This window comes from Heptranchias perlo, chromosome 40 (assembly GCF_035084215.1).
Source record: "Heptranchias perlo isolate sHepPer1 chromosome 40, sHepPer1.hap1, whole genome shotgun sequence".
NCBI classification, from domain to species: domain Eukaryota; kingdom Metazoa; phylum Chordata; class Chondrichthyes; order Hexanchiformes; family Hexanchidae; genus Heptranchias; species Heptranchias perlo.
The window spans coordinates 12,865,798-12,878,724 of NC_090364.1; the positions used below are offsets into that span (position 1 = coordinate 12,865,798).

The 12,927-nt window shown below is 47.3% G+C and overlaps 1 protein-coding gene across 1 annotated transcript in view; it reads left to right on the forward strand.

Moving 5' to 3' along the window:
• Positions 1 to 10,186: 10,186 nt before the first annotated feature.
• Positions 10,187 to 12,927, forward strand: part of LOC137305426 (protein shisa-9-like) — a 98,916-nt gene continuing 96,175 nt past the window's right edge. Inside the window, exon 1 of the mRNA XM_067974252.1 lies at positions 10,187 to 10,734. Coding sequence (XP_067830353.1) covers positions 10,187 to 10,734 — 548 coding nt within the window. The remainder of the gene's footprint in view (positions 10,735 to 12,927) is intronic.

Below are 12,927 nucleotides of genomic sequence, written 5' to 3' on the forward strand. Positions count from 1 at the left end.
TGCCCTTTGTGTGAAGAAGTGCTTCCTGACATCACCCCTGAACGGCCTGGCTCTAATTTTAAGGTTATTTGCCCTTGTTCTGGACCCTCCCAACAGAGGAAATAGTTTCTCTCTATCTACCCTATCAAACCCTTTAATTATCTTAAACACCTCAATTAGATCACCCCTTAATCTGCTATACTCGAGGGAATACAGGCCGAGTCGATGCAACCTGTCCTCAGGATTTAACCCTTTTAGCCCCGGTATCATTCTGGTGAATCTGCGCTGCATTTTCCTGCTGAGCCACTGAAGACTGGGTAATTTTTTAATTAATATTCATTGTTTGGATTGGCACAGCGGGAGCAGGAGTCAAAGATTTGCTTCAAGTGATCAGAAGCAGCAAATGGGGATAAATAAAGGAAGGCTTTTTTATTGAATTGTGCAGTTTTGTTGGCCCTTTTTAACAGCTGGGTCTGCTCTTAGGCTGAGCAGTTAATCGGGCGGAATGACTGTTTTAATTCACCATTACATTTTAGCCTGTTTTGTGCTCTCCCTGGAGGCTTCGTCCCGTCCCCTCAGCTCACACACCGTTACAGACGCCTCTGCTCCCCTCTCTGAGCCCGGATATTCCGGTTTAAACTCCAGCAGCTAGTGGACATCCTTCGCTTTTCACCACGTCTTTAAGACTCACATTCTGCGTCAAAGAATGATTTGTTTTTTTTTAAAAAAATGCAGCTGGAGTTAACCCTTCGAGAATCCGCTGCCTCGGCCTCTGTATTTTGCCCAATTCTCCCCGCTTCTCCGGTGGGGCTGCCGATTCCCTGCTGCGGTTCCGGCACAGTGGCTGCCAACGGCCCCCCTCTGACAGTCGCTGGCTATTCAACTGTAGAAGGCATCACAGGCAAGCCCAACCCCGTTCTCGTCCCGACTCCACACGCACCCACTTTCCAGCAGGGGGCGCCGGACAGTGATCGCCATTGGGAACGCGGCTGCTCCCTTCCCTCGCCCAATGTTGGGGCCAGGCTTAGTGCCTCGACACCAGGTCTGCTAACTCAGCACAGACCAGGGAATGAACCTGGGGCTTTCTTGGTCTGTACGGCCCAGTAACACAGAGGGGCCGGTGCATTTACCCACTGAGCCGATGGGGGAACCGAGTAATTCTTCTTAATTGCAGCGCTTTAGTTGGTACAATATGAGCAGTGTATTGAGAATCTGGAGTGCGGGGAGAGACAGACATATTTTGGCTGGTGATTAGATCAGTCCAGGAGCTAACGCTCTCATATAAGTGGGTGCAGGAACAGAGAGACCAGGGAGTTCACGTACACAAATCTTTGAAGGTGGCAGGACAAGTTGAGAAGGCTGTTAAAAAAGCATACGGGATCCTTGATTTTATAAGGGGATCGGGGGGGAAAGTGGAATTGAGGTCAAAGATCAGCCATGATCTTATTGAATGGCGGAACAGGCTCGAGGGGCCGTATAGTCTGCTCCTGCTCCTATTTCTTATGTTCTTATAAATCGAGGCATAGAGTACAAAAGCAAGGACGTTATGCTAAACCTTTATAAATCATTGGTTAGGCCTCAGCTGCAGTATTGTGTCCAAATCTGGGCACCACACAATAGGAATGACGTCAAGGCTTTGGAGAGGATGCAGAGGAGATTTACTGGAATGGTACCGGGGATGAGGGACTTCAGTTATGTGGAGAGACTGGAGAAGCTGGGATTGTTCTCCTTAGAGCAGAGAAGGTTAAGGGGAGATTTGATAGAGGTGTTCAAAATTATGAAGGGTTTTGATAGTGTAGATAGGGAGAAACTATTTCCAGTGGCAGGAGGGTCGGTAACCAGAGGACACAGATTTTAAAATAATTGGCAAAAAAGCCAGGGGGGAGATGAGAATTTTTTTTACGCAGAGACTTGTTACGATCTGGAACGAGATTCAATAGTAACTTTCAAAAGAGAATTGGATAAATACTTGAAAAGGAAAAATTTGCAGGGCTGTGGGGAAAGAGCAGGGGGCGTGGTATAAAATTGGATAGCTCTCTCAGAGAGCCGCCACAGGCACGAATGGCCTCCTTCTGTGCTGTATCATTCTATGATCAAGTTCTAATTCAGTCTGTCTCCCCTCCCCTGCTGGAATTTAAATAATCACCCTGTCGCCCTGAATGTCGGGCTTTCCTGGGTTTCTGGGTGAGGAAGGCGGCTGAGAGAAGAGCAGTTTGCCGACTCGATCTCAAGCAAGAGCGTCAACTCTGGCTTCCGGTCCTGATCAAAACAGGCCTGGTTATTTTATATTCTGAGGCACATAGCGATCTCTGCAGCAACGCCACTTCCATCGATACAACCCCTTCCAGGTCGAACAGTCTCAAACCTCTTTCTCCCAAGCAATCGTTTTTTTGACGGGCACTGGGTGTTGTTGTTGGCAGATCAAAGCAAAAAAAAAGCAGCAGCCATTTTGTGCCTGCAACATCTCACACGCAGCCTTAAGATGGCGACCAGTCAGTCTGTTTTCTCTTTTTTTTTATTGGGTGGTGTTGTTTGAGAGGAGGGGAGGGGAATATCGTCTCGGGGCACTGGGAGATATCCTTTGGATAGCAACACGGGATCTGGAAGAGCAAGTGTCGGGGATGCGACCATGTCCACTATTGCGCCAATTCTCTGGCCCCTTGCTCATCGCGAGCAAAACTCCGCAGCGCGTAACATAGGAACAGGAGGAGGCCATTCAGCCCTTCGAGCCTGTTCTGCCATTCAATTAGATCATGGCTGATCTGTATCCGAACTCCATCTACCCGCCTTGGTTCCGTAACCCTTAATACCTTCACCTAACAAAAATCGATCAATCTCAGTTTTGAAAGTTTCAATTGACCCCCAGCCTCAATAACTTTTTGAGGGAGAGAGTTCCAGATTCCCACTCCCCTTTGTGTGAAGAAGTGCTTCCTGACATCACCCCTGAACGGCCTAGCTCTAATTTTAAGGTTATGCCCCCTTGTTCTGGACTCTCCCCCCACCAGAGGAAATAGTTTCTCTCTATCTGCCCTATCAAATCCTTTAATCATCTTAAACACCTTATTATCCCTTAATCTTTGCTACCCAAGGGAATACAAGCCTAGTCTATGCAGCCTGGCCTCATAATTTAATCCTTTTAGCCCCGGTATCATTCTGGTGAATCTTTGCTGCACCCCCTCCAAGGCCAATATATCCTTTCTGAAGTGCAGTGCCCAGAACTGAACACAGTATCTCCACATAGGGTCTAACCAGAGCTAACGATTATAGTTTTAACGTCCAATTGACCCACCAGAGCGGGCAGACGTCCCATTTGAAGGCTTGATCTCCACTCCCTCGTACCACCCTGCAATGTTAGCCTGGATTATCTGCTCGATTCCAAGGGCACGGCTCAAACCCACGACCTTCTGATTCAGACGTGACTCTGCTACCAACTGGACCAAGATGGCATAGAACGTGGGACCTGAGGTGTGATCCTACTCAGACTGATAAGACGAGAGTCTCCTTGGTAAAGGTCTGACACGAAATGAGTTCAGGCCCAATCTGACCCCAGAACACTCCAGATTCTGCCTCCTGTTCATTTAATTCACCATAATGTTTGCCCTTAAAGCATCCCAGCCCTGGAATGACCTACAGTTTCAACAATAAATGTGCGTTAAGTATCAGTTTGGTAGCGGTCCGAAAGTCATGGGTTCAAGCCCCACTCCAGAGACTTGAACATATAATCCAGACCGACACCAGCTCAGTACTGACGGTGTGTTGCATTGTCAGAGGATGAGATGTTAAACCAAGGCCCCGTCTGCCCTCTCAGGTGGACGTAAAAGATCCCATGGCCACTATTCGAAGAAGAGCGGGGAGTTCTCTCATAGACTGAGTAGAATGGCCCTATATTCTCTGGAGTTTAGAAGAATGAGAGGTGATCTTGTTGAAACATATACATTTTTTATAGGGCTTGACAGGGTAGATGCTGAGAGGATGTTTCCCCTGGCTGGAGAGTCTAGAACTAGGGGGCTTAGTCTCAGGATTTAGGACTGAGATGAGGAGGGATTTCTTCACTTAGAGGGTTGTGAATCTTTGGAATTCTCTACCCCAGAGGGCTGTGGATGCTCAGTCGTTGAGTATATTCAAGACTGAGATTGATAGATTTTTGGACACTAAGGGAATCAAGGGATATGGGGATCGGTCGAGAAAGTGGAGTTGAGGGCGAAGATCAGCCATGATCTTATTGAATGGCGGAGCAGGCTCGAGGGGCCGTTTGGCCTACTGCTGTTCCTATTTCTTATGTTCTTCTGTCCCCGGTGCCCTGGCCAACATTCACCCCTCAACCAACATCGCCAGAAGCAGATTATCTAGTCGGTGATCTGCTTTACTATTTGTGGGATCTTGCTGTGTGCAAATTGGCTGTCGGGTTTGCCTATGTAACAACAGTGACTGCACTTCATTGGGACATCCTGAGGATGTGAAAGGTGCTACATAAACACAAGCTCCCTCTTTCTTAGTATTGTGAAGTTTCTGAACCCTCGCTAGACTGGCAGTCGTTCCCAGTGGCAGGTATTCCGCTGCAGCCTCTACAGGTGAATGTCAAAAGGGCTCATCATCAACAACAACATTTATATCATGCCTTTAATGCAGTGAAAATGTCCCAAGTGAACTACACAGGAGTTAGGATCGCACAACGTGGATAGACTGGAGTAGTTATGTGGATAGACTGGAGAAGCTGGGGTTGTTCTCCTGACAGCAGAGAGGAGATTTGAAAGAAGTGTTCAAAATCATGAAGGGTTTAGATAAAGTAAATACAGAGAAACTGTTCCCATTGGTGGAAGGGTCGAGAACCAGAGGACACAGATTTAAGGTGATTGGCAAAAGAACCAAAGGCGACACGAGGAAAAACTTTTTTACGCAGCGAGTGGTTATGATCTGGAATGTGCTGACTGAAAGGGCGGTGAAAGCAGATTCAATCATGGCTTTCAAAAAGGAATTAGATAAATATTCGAAGGGGAAAAATTTGCAGGGCGACGGGGAAAGAGCGGGGGACTAACTGGATTGCTCTTACAAAGAGCCAGCACAGGCACGATGGGCTGAATGGCCTCCGTCTGTGCTGTAACGATGCTACGATTCTACAACGCACAGGCAAAGAGCAACTGCAGATCTGACAAAATATTTCCCCGGTAATTCTCCAGTCTGGCACATTTTATGTCAACTGTAGCGACATTTGCTGCTTCCGATGGGTTATTAAAAGGTAGCTGCATCTTTCTTGCTGTTTTAATCTGAACTGAGGGCAGCCCTTTTGCGAACGGGCTGTAGGTGAAATTTCAGAGCCATCCAACCAAGTGAAGCACGCTCCCTGAGCAATCCTGCAGCCCCTGCTTGTGAAACGATCCTTCCCTCCTTCCCTCCGCTGCCACGGTCTGGCCGCAAAAAATCGCCAGCAGCTCAAGTGCCCAATAATAACATGTCAGCCTGGACAGTAGCCGAACGAGGCCGGGGGGCAGTGCCCGCGAGAAATCGCACCGCGCTCTCATTTGTTTGTTACCGGCAAGCTGCGGGCACCAGTCGCAGCCCCAGGGCAACATAGGAACAGGCCATTCAGCCCCTCGAGCCTGTTCTGCCATTCAATTAGTTCTTAACTCCATCTACCCGTAACCCTTAATACCTTCGCCTGACAAAGCTCGGTTTTGACATTTTCAATTGACCCCCAGCCTCAACAGCTTTTTGGGGGCGAGAGTTCCAGATTTCCACTATCCTTTGCGTGAAGAAGCACTTCCTGACATCGGCCCCTGAGCCGGCACAGGCACGATGGGCCGAATGGCCTGCTTCTGTGCTGTACGATTCTACCCAGGGAACCGGCTGTGAGTACAGGAGCGACAGCTGAATTAACACTGCACAGGGGCACTGTCCTGACTGCTAAAGGCCCCCTGGATTAATGGTTGCATTTCTACTGATGTTAATTCAGCTCCAAGGCACAGTTCATTAACCCCTCCCTCTCTCTGTAACCCCCTCCAGCCCGACAAACCCTCCGAGATCTCTGAGCTCCTCCAATTCTGGCCTCTTGCGCATCCCCGATTTTCTTCGCTCCACCACTGGTGGCCGTGCCTTCAGCTGCCTAGAACAACAGACTTGTTTTAATATAGTGCTTTTACATGACCTCAGGACATCCCAAAGCGCTTTACAGCCAATGAAGTATTTTTGAAGTGTAGTCACTGTTGTAATGTAGGAAATGTGGCAGCCAATTTGCGCACAGCAAGATCCCACAAACAGGAATGTGATAATGACCAGATCATCTGTTTTAGTGATGTTGGTTGAGGGATAAATATTGGCCAGGACACCGGGAGAACTCCCCTGTTCTTCTTCGAAATAGTGCCATGGGATCATTTACGTCCACCTGAGAGGGCCTCGGTTTAACGTCTCATCTAAAAGATGGCACCTTTGACAATGCAGCACTCCCTCAGTACTGCACTGAAGTGTCAGTCTAGATTTTGGTCAAATGGATTTTCTGCTCAAATCTCTAGAGTGGGGCTTAAACCCATGACCTTCTGACTCAGAGGCAAGAGTGCTACCCACTGAGCCACACCTGACACAGGCCCTAGGCCCTAAGCTCTGGAATTCCCTCCTTAAACCTCTCCGCCTCTCTACCTCTCTCTCTCCTCCTTTAAGACGCTCCTTAAAACCTACCTCTTTGACCAAGGTTTGGCTCACTGCCTAATGTCTCGTTCTTTGGCTCAGTGTCAAACTATTGTATGATCATGCTCCTGGGACGTTTAAAGGTGCTAAATAAATTCAATTGGTTGTTGAGAAGATCCAACAAAGTCTCCCAGCTCCTTTGCTGATATTGTGAGTTCTGCCAATTCACATCAAAATATTCGAGAATAAAACCAGTGCCACTGGACAAAACCAATGTGAAAGCTTGTCAAAGATTCTGGTAACGTTTGAAATTTTAAATGGGGTGACAGGCGGGGAGTCCCTGTCAAAGGGAGACCAGCTTCCATCGCAGCTCTCTGTGCAGGGCAGCTGCATCAGCTCCGACTATTGCACTGTTCAGGGCAACTTGTAGTGCAAAAATAATCCATCTGCATGGGGACTTCACCTATTCCACACACAGAGCATTCCTTCCCCTCAAGTCACACTGACAGCAACTGTGGAGAACACAGCAGACCAGAATGACCTCACCCAGCACTGAAAGTAGCGACGCAGGTTAATAAGGCCATTAAAAGAGCAAAGCAAGCACTGGGGTTCACTTCTAGCGGGATAGAGTTAAAAAGCAGAGAAGTTATGTTAAACTAGTATCGAACCTTATTTAGACCGCACTTGGAGTACTGTGAACAGTCCTGGTCTTCATATTATAAAAAGGATATAGAGGCACTGGAGAGGGTGCAAAAAAAAGTTTATTTGGATGAGAACTGAGAGATTATACCTATCAGGAAAGACTGAACAGGCTGGGGCTCTTTTCTCTAGAAAATAGAAGACTGAAGGGTGACCTGATAGAGGTCTTTAAGATTATGAAAGGGTTTGATAGGGGAGAGGTAGAGAAGATGGGGGAAAAATTGGATAGGGCCTGTTTTTGGGCGGGGGTAGCACGATCCGCTATTACCCCGCGCTCAATGGTCCCTGTGCAGGCAGGACGAGACTTTGGTCAGGCCTGAGGACTCACCTGCAATCTGCGTTGGAAATCAGCGTTGAACAAGGATTCCATGCAATTCGCACTTTCCATCAGCAGGGGGAGCTCCAATCTCTTAAAGGCAGGCTGTCTGTTCGATCTCTTAAAGGTAGCTGATACCTGTTATTTGCTGAAAATAACAGTCTGCTGTCTGCACGGAGTCTGAACGGAGATCAGACATCACACATGTAAAACACAGATGCAGGTCCCATCCCTATATTTACAAACTGATGAGTTATGTTAAAACATTGAATAAAGGTTGTGCACTACTAAATCCCACATCCTCCAATCTGAATGCCAGACCTCACCAATCTGTCGATCTGAGTTTGTACCAGGCCTGCGAGAGTGCGTGCACAAAGGTTCTCTGCTGATGCACTAGAGGCCTTGGTGCAAGAGGTGGACAGAAGGAGGGACATCCTAAATCTGCGGGGAGGAGGGGGGCAAGAGGTCCTCCAGACATATACCCAAAGGGCAGTGGGAGGCAGCGGGGGACGAAGTCAATGCCAGGCGCACAGCATCACGAACATGGATGCAGTGCAGGAAGAAGTTTAATGCTTTGACATGAGTGGTCAAGGTGAGTGAGGTCAACTGTCAAGTGGCGTCTCCTACCAACTACACCACTAGCCACATCCACTGCTCCACGCACTACACCCACTGTCACCAAGATACCAACAAACTCTTTCCCTCAGTACTCAACTCTTCCAATCAGATGCTTCCTCTCACCCTTACACATTACCACTGTTGCAAGCCACCCACCCACAACTCACAGGCCACACACACTGGCAGCTATTCAACCATGACTGGCACATCACCCAGACACACGTCCCGCTTTCTTGCAGAAGGTGGCGCATATCAGGAGGCAGCAAGTGGCAGTGGCATTTAGCCCCTCGAGCCTGTTCCGCCATTCAGTGAGATCATGGTGGACCTGTGACCTAACTCCATATACCTGCCTTAACCTCATATCCCTTGGTTCACAGAAACCTATCAATCTCAGATTTAGAATTCACAATTGAGCTAGCATCAACTGTCTTTTGCAGTAGAGCATTCTAAATTTCTCCCACCCTTTGCGTGTAGAAGCATTTCCTAACGTCACTCCTGCACGTCCTGGCTCTAAATGTTAGGCTATGTCCCCGCGCCCTAGTATTCAAGTAAAGGAGACCTCCAAAAACAGTTACAAATGTCTCGGTAGCCAGAAGCAATAATCCACCCACTAAGCTGTAAATCCTGCATGGTCCCTTTAAATAGTGCTAGTGGGATCCTCCAGGCACTCTAAGACACATTCAGATGGTCGGGGTTAAGACTGTGCGTTGAGTTGAGCGTTAAGTCCCAAAATGGTGTCTATCACTTTAAATCAGCATTGCACACTGATTGTATCCATTTTCTCCTTACTTTACATGCTTCCGGCGTTTGTTATCTCCGCCTGCGCTAACCCCTATACCAAGATGGCGTCCGGCGCACGTCATGCTGGAACAACGGGCGCTACACGGCCCAATTTAGCACACTAAGTTTCCAACTTGCAGCGGCCATAAATATAAGATAGTCACTAATAAATCCAATAGGGAACTCAGGAGAAACTTCTTTACCCAGAGAGTGGTGAGAATGTGGAACTCACTACCACAGGGAGTAGTTGAGGCGAATAACATAGATGCATTTAAGGGGAAGCTAGATAAACACATGAGGGAGAAAGGAATAGAAGGATATGCTGATAGGGTTAGATGATGAGGGGAGGGAAGAGGCTTGTGTGGAGCATTAACACCGCCATAGACCAGTTGGGCCGAATGGCCTGCTTCGGTGCTGTACATTCTATGTAACTTGTAGTGCAAAAATAATCCACCTCAAGGAGAAAGGGAGAGGGAGAAGAGGAACCTCGATGGGGACCTCACCCAGTCCACTCACAGAGCATTCCTTCCCCTCAACTTATATAAAGTCACACTGACAGTGACTGTGGAGATCACAGCGGACCAGAATGACCTCACCCAGCGCTCCCTGAAGGGAGCCAGCATGTGGATGAGCTGAGGAGGAGGTGAAAATATCTAATATGCTAATCACATCAAGATAACAATCTGATATATGGTACAATAGGAATAGTTTCTAACTCAATATTGGATCGGGGTTGAACGGTCCAAAGAAAATCCCAATCAAAATGCTCCAGTGATGTTTGCCATGAATAATCCTGAGTTAATCACTTTGTTTATTGACTACGACGGTGAGTTTTTGTGTCTGTCCTGATTCCTACAGGGTGCGGTCAATGATGTGATTTACTGTCTCTCCCTCCAGCTCATCGCAACAGCAGATAGGAGCAGCGCAGGTCGGCATCTGTTCAAGCTTCCTCTGGCACACAAAAGTAAAAGGGCTTCTGGGAGGCTGGCTTGAATGTTGGGCTGTTTCTTGGAGTCACATGTTGCTAACTCTGTCGTCATCTTCGAGCTTGCCCGAGAGTTTTGAGTTCCATCTCCAGAGTGTTGAAGGTTCAGCCTTCAAGAGGAGGGGGCTGTATCGCTGACTGTCCGACATTGCCAACCATTTCATCGAAACAACTTCAGAGGCTTGCTTCGGATGCAAGTCTCAATGGAGTTCTGCTTAATGGTCGGGCTTTGGCGTTACTTCCTGATGGGACAGGTGCTGATCTGGGCCAGTGTGCACAGTGGCAAGGTGGAGCAGTCAGAAGGGGTTTTCATGCAGCCCAACAATGGCACCAAGATCTCCCCGACAGAGGTCGCCCCGAGGTCAACGAGGAGCCCCATTAACTCAGATAGGTGTCGAGGCTACTATGACGTGATGGGGCAGTGGGACCCCCCATTCAACTGCAATGCCGGCTCCTACCTTTACTGCTGTGGGACTTGTGGCTACCGCTTCTGCTGTGAGTTTAAAAATGACCTCTTGGACCAGAGCACCTGCACCAACTACGACACGCCAAACTGGGCAAACACCGGAAAGCCCCCTGTGAAGGTAGATGACACCATCGAAGACCCAACGAAGGATAAAACCAATATGATCGTCTACATCATCTGCGGTGTGGTGGCCATTATGGTGCTGGTGGGGATTTTCACCAAACTCGGCTTAGAGAAAACCCGGGGACCCCAAACAGAGATGAACATGTCCAGGTAAAAGCGCAGCACGGCCTACCTAAATCTGATATGTCGGGTCTTTAAATGTACTAATCGATCTCCCGTGATATTGTATTCGGGGAGCCACCACCCAGTGTCATCTTCAAGTGAAGTAGGATTTGATTGTACGAGGGTTCGCAGGCGTAATTCAGTCCCCATGTCACAGTCAGGGACCCTGTTACTATTTTTATCTTTTTCCATTATTAATATCTATGCCCAGATCAATAATGGAAACTGCCTATGTAAACGTGTCACGCTGTAATTACACTTCTTGCCAGTGGTGGCGCTGCAGTGCCTTCAACAGGTGCGCTCATAGCATGATACGTTCACATAGGTAATTTCAAGTAGAAATAGGAACGTAGGAATTTATAATGGGAAATGTTGACAGGAGGCGTGTGTAGACGTAAGATTTTTGTAATATATTCTAGGTGTAAGAAGATGGATTAAAACTTCTCCCCAATCCTTTGCCTTCGAAATCTGTAGTCTTTGATATTTAAGAAGGGTGATTTGGATTAAATCTGGAGTTATTTTTAGTTGGATTTAAGCAACAGAATTATAGGAGGTGAGTTTCTGCTGGGGGTTCTGCCACTTATCAGCTGTAACTTCAGTGGAAGAGTCGCAGAAACTCCCGGGATATGGGGCCGTCTTCCTAGTGTTTCCACGGCTCTTCCACCGAAGGGCCAAGCCATCAGGGAGAGGACCCCCTGGGGAATTTCACCGCCGTAGTCTCGGCTTCTGCCTTCTCAACAATTTTGGTGTTGAACTGGGTGTTCTGGTGCTTTGCTGCTCAAGTATCACCTGATACTGTACATCAGGACGGGAGCCAACATCTTAGAGCAGGACAAGAGTAAGGATGTAGGTGCCACATTGGAACAGGAGTAGGCCATTCAGCCCCTCGAGCCTGTTTTAGAATCATACAGCACAGAAGGAGGCCATTTGGCCCATTGTGGTTCTATGGTGCCTGTGCTGGCTCTTTGAAAGAGCTGTCCAATTAATCCCATTCCTCCTGCTCTTTCCCCATAGCCCTGCAAATTTTTCATTTTCAAGTATTTATCCAATTCCCTTTGGAAAGTTACTATTGAATCTGCTTCCACCGCCCTTTCAGGCAGCACAGTGCAGTGTTCCGCCATTCAGTTAGATCATGTTTGATCTGTTCCTCAACTCCAGATCCCTTGATACCCTTAGCGAATGAAAATCTATCGAAATCAGTTTTGGAAATTTTAATTGACCTAGGATCCACAGTCTTTTGGGGGAGAGAATTCCTCACTTTCACTACCCTTTGTGTGAAAAGTGTTTTGTGATTTCACTCCTAAATGGCCTAGCTCTAATTTTAAGATTGTGCCCCCTTGTTCTGGATTCGCCCACCAGAGGAAATAGCTTCTCTGTATCTACCTTATTGAATCCTTTAATCGTTTTAAATACCTTGATTAGATCACTCCTCAACATTATAATCTCAAGGGAATACAATCCAAGACTATGCAATATATCCTCTTAATTTAACCCTTTAAGTCATGGTATCACATTGGTACATCTGCACTGCACCCCCTCCAAGACCAATATATCCTTCCTGAGGTTCGGTGGCCAGAACTGAACGCAATACTCCAGACAAGGTCTGACCAAGGTTCCGTGCAACTGAAGCATAACTTCCTCCCCTTTGCAATCCAGTCCCCTTGAGATAAAGGTCAACATCCCATTAACCTTTTTGATTACTTTTTATACCTGTGCGCTAGTGATTTGTGTACCTGGACAACCAAATCCCTTTGCTGCTCCACAGTTTCTAGTCTCTCGCCATTTAGGAAATATTCCGATTTGTCTTTCTTGCGTCCAAAATGGATGACCTCACCCTTTCCCACATTGAGCTCCATCTGCCGCAGTTTTTCCCACTCACTTGATCTGTCTATGCCTAATTTTAGTAGAAAAGCACTCACAACAATCAAAAAACACTGGCACTCTCTGCTTTTCCTTTTACCATTTTACCAACAAACGCACAAAAACATTAATGCATACACCATGCGAAAATGAGTATTTAGTTCACACGCCCACCAATGCTGTCTATTGTTCATTTTTTATTTACTAATCAGAAATGCAATTAGTCATATTTGGACTTTTTTTTTACGCAGCGAGTTGTTATGATCTGGAACGCACTGCCTGAAAAGGCGGTGGAAGCAGATTCAATAGTAACTTTCAAAA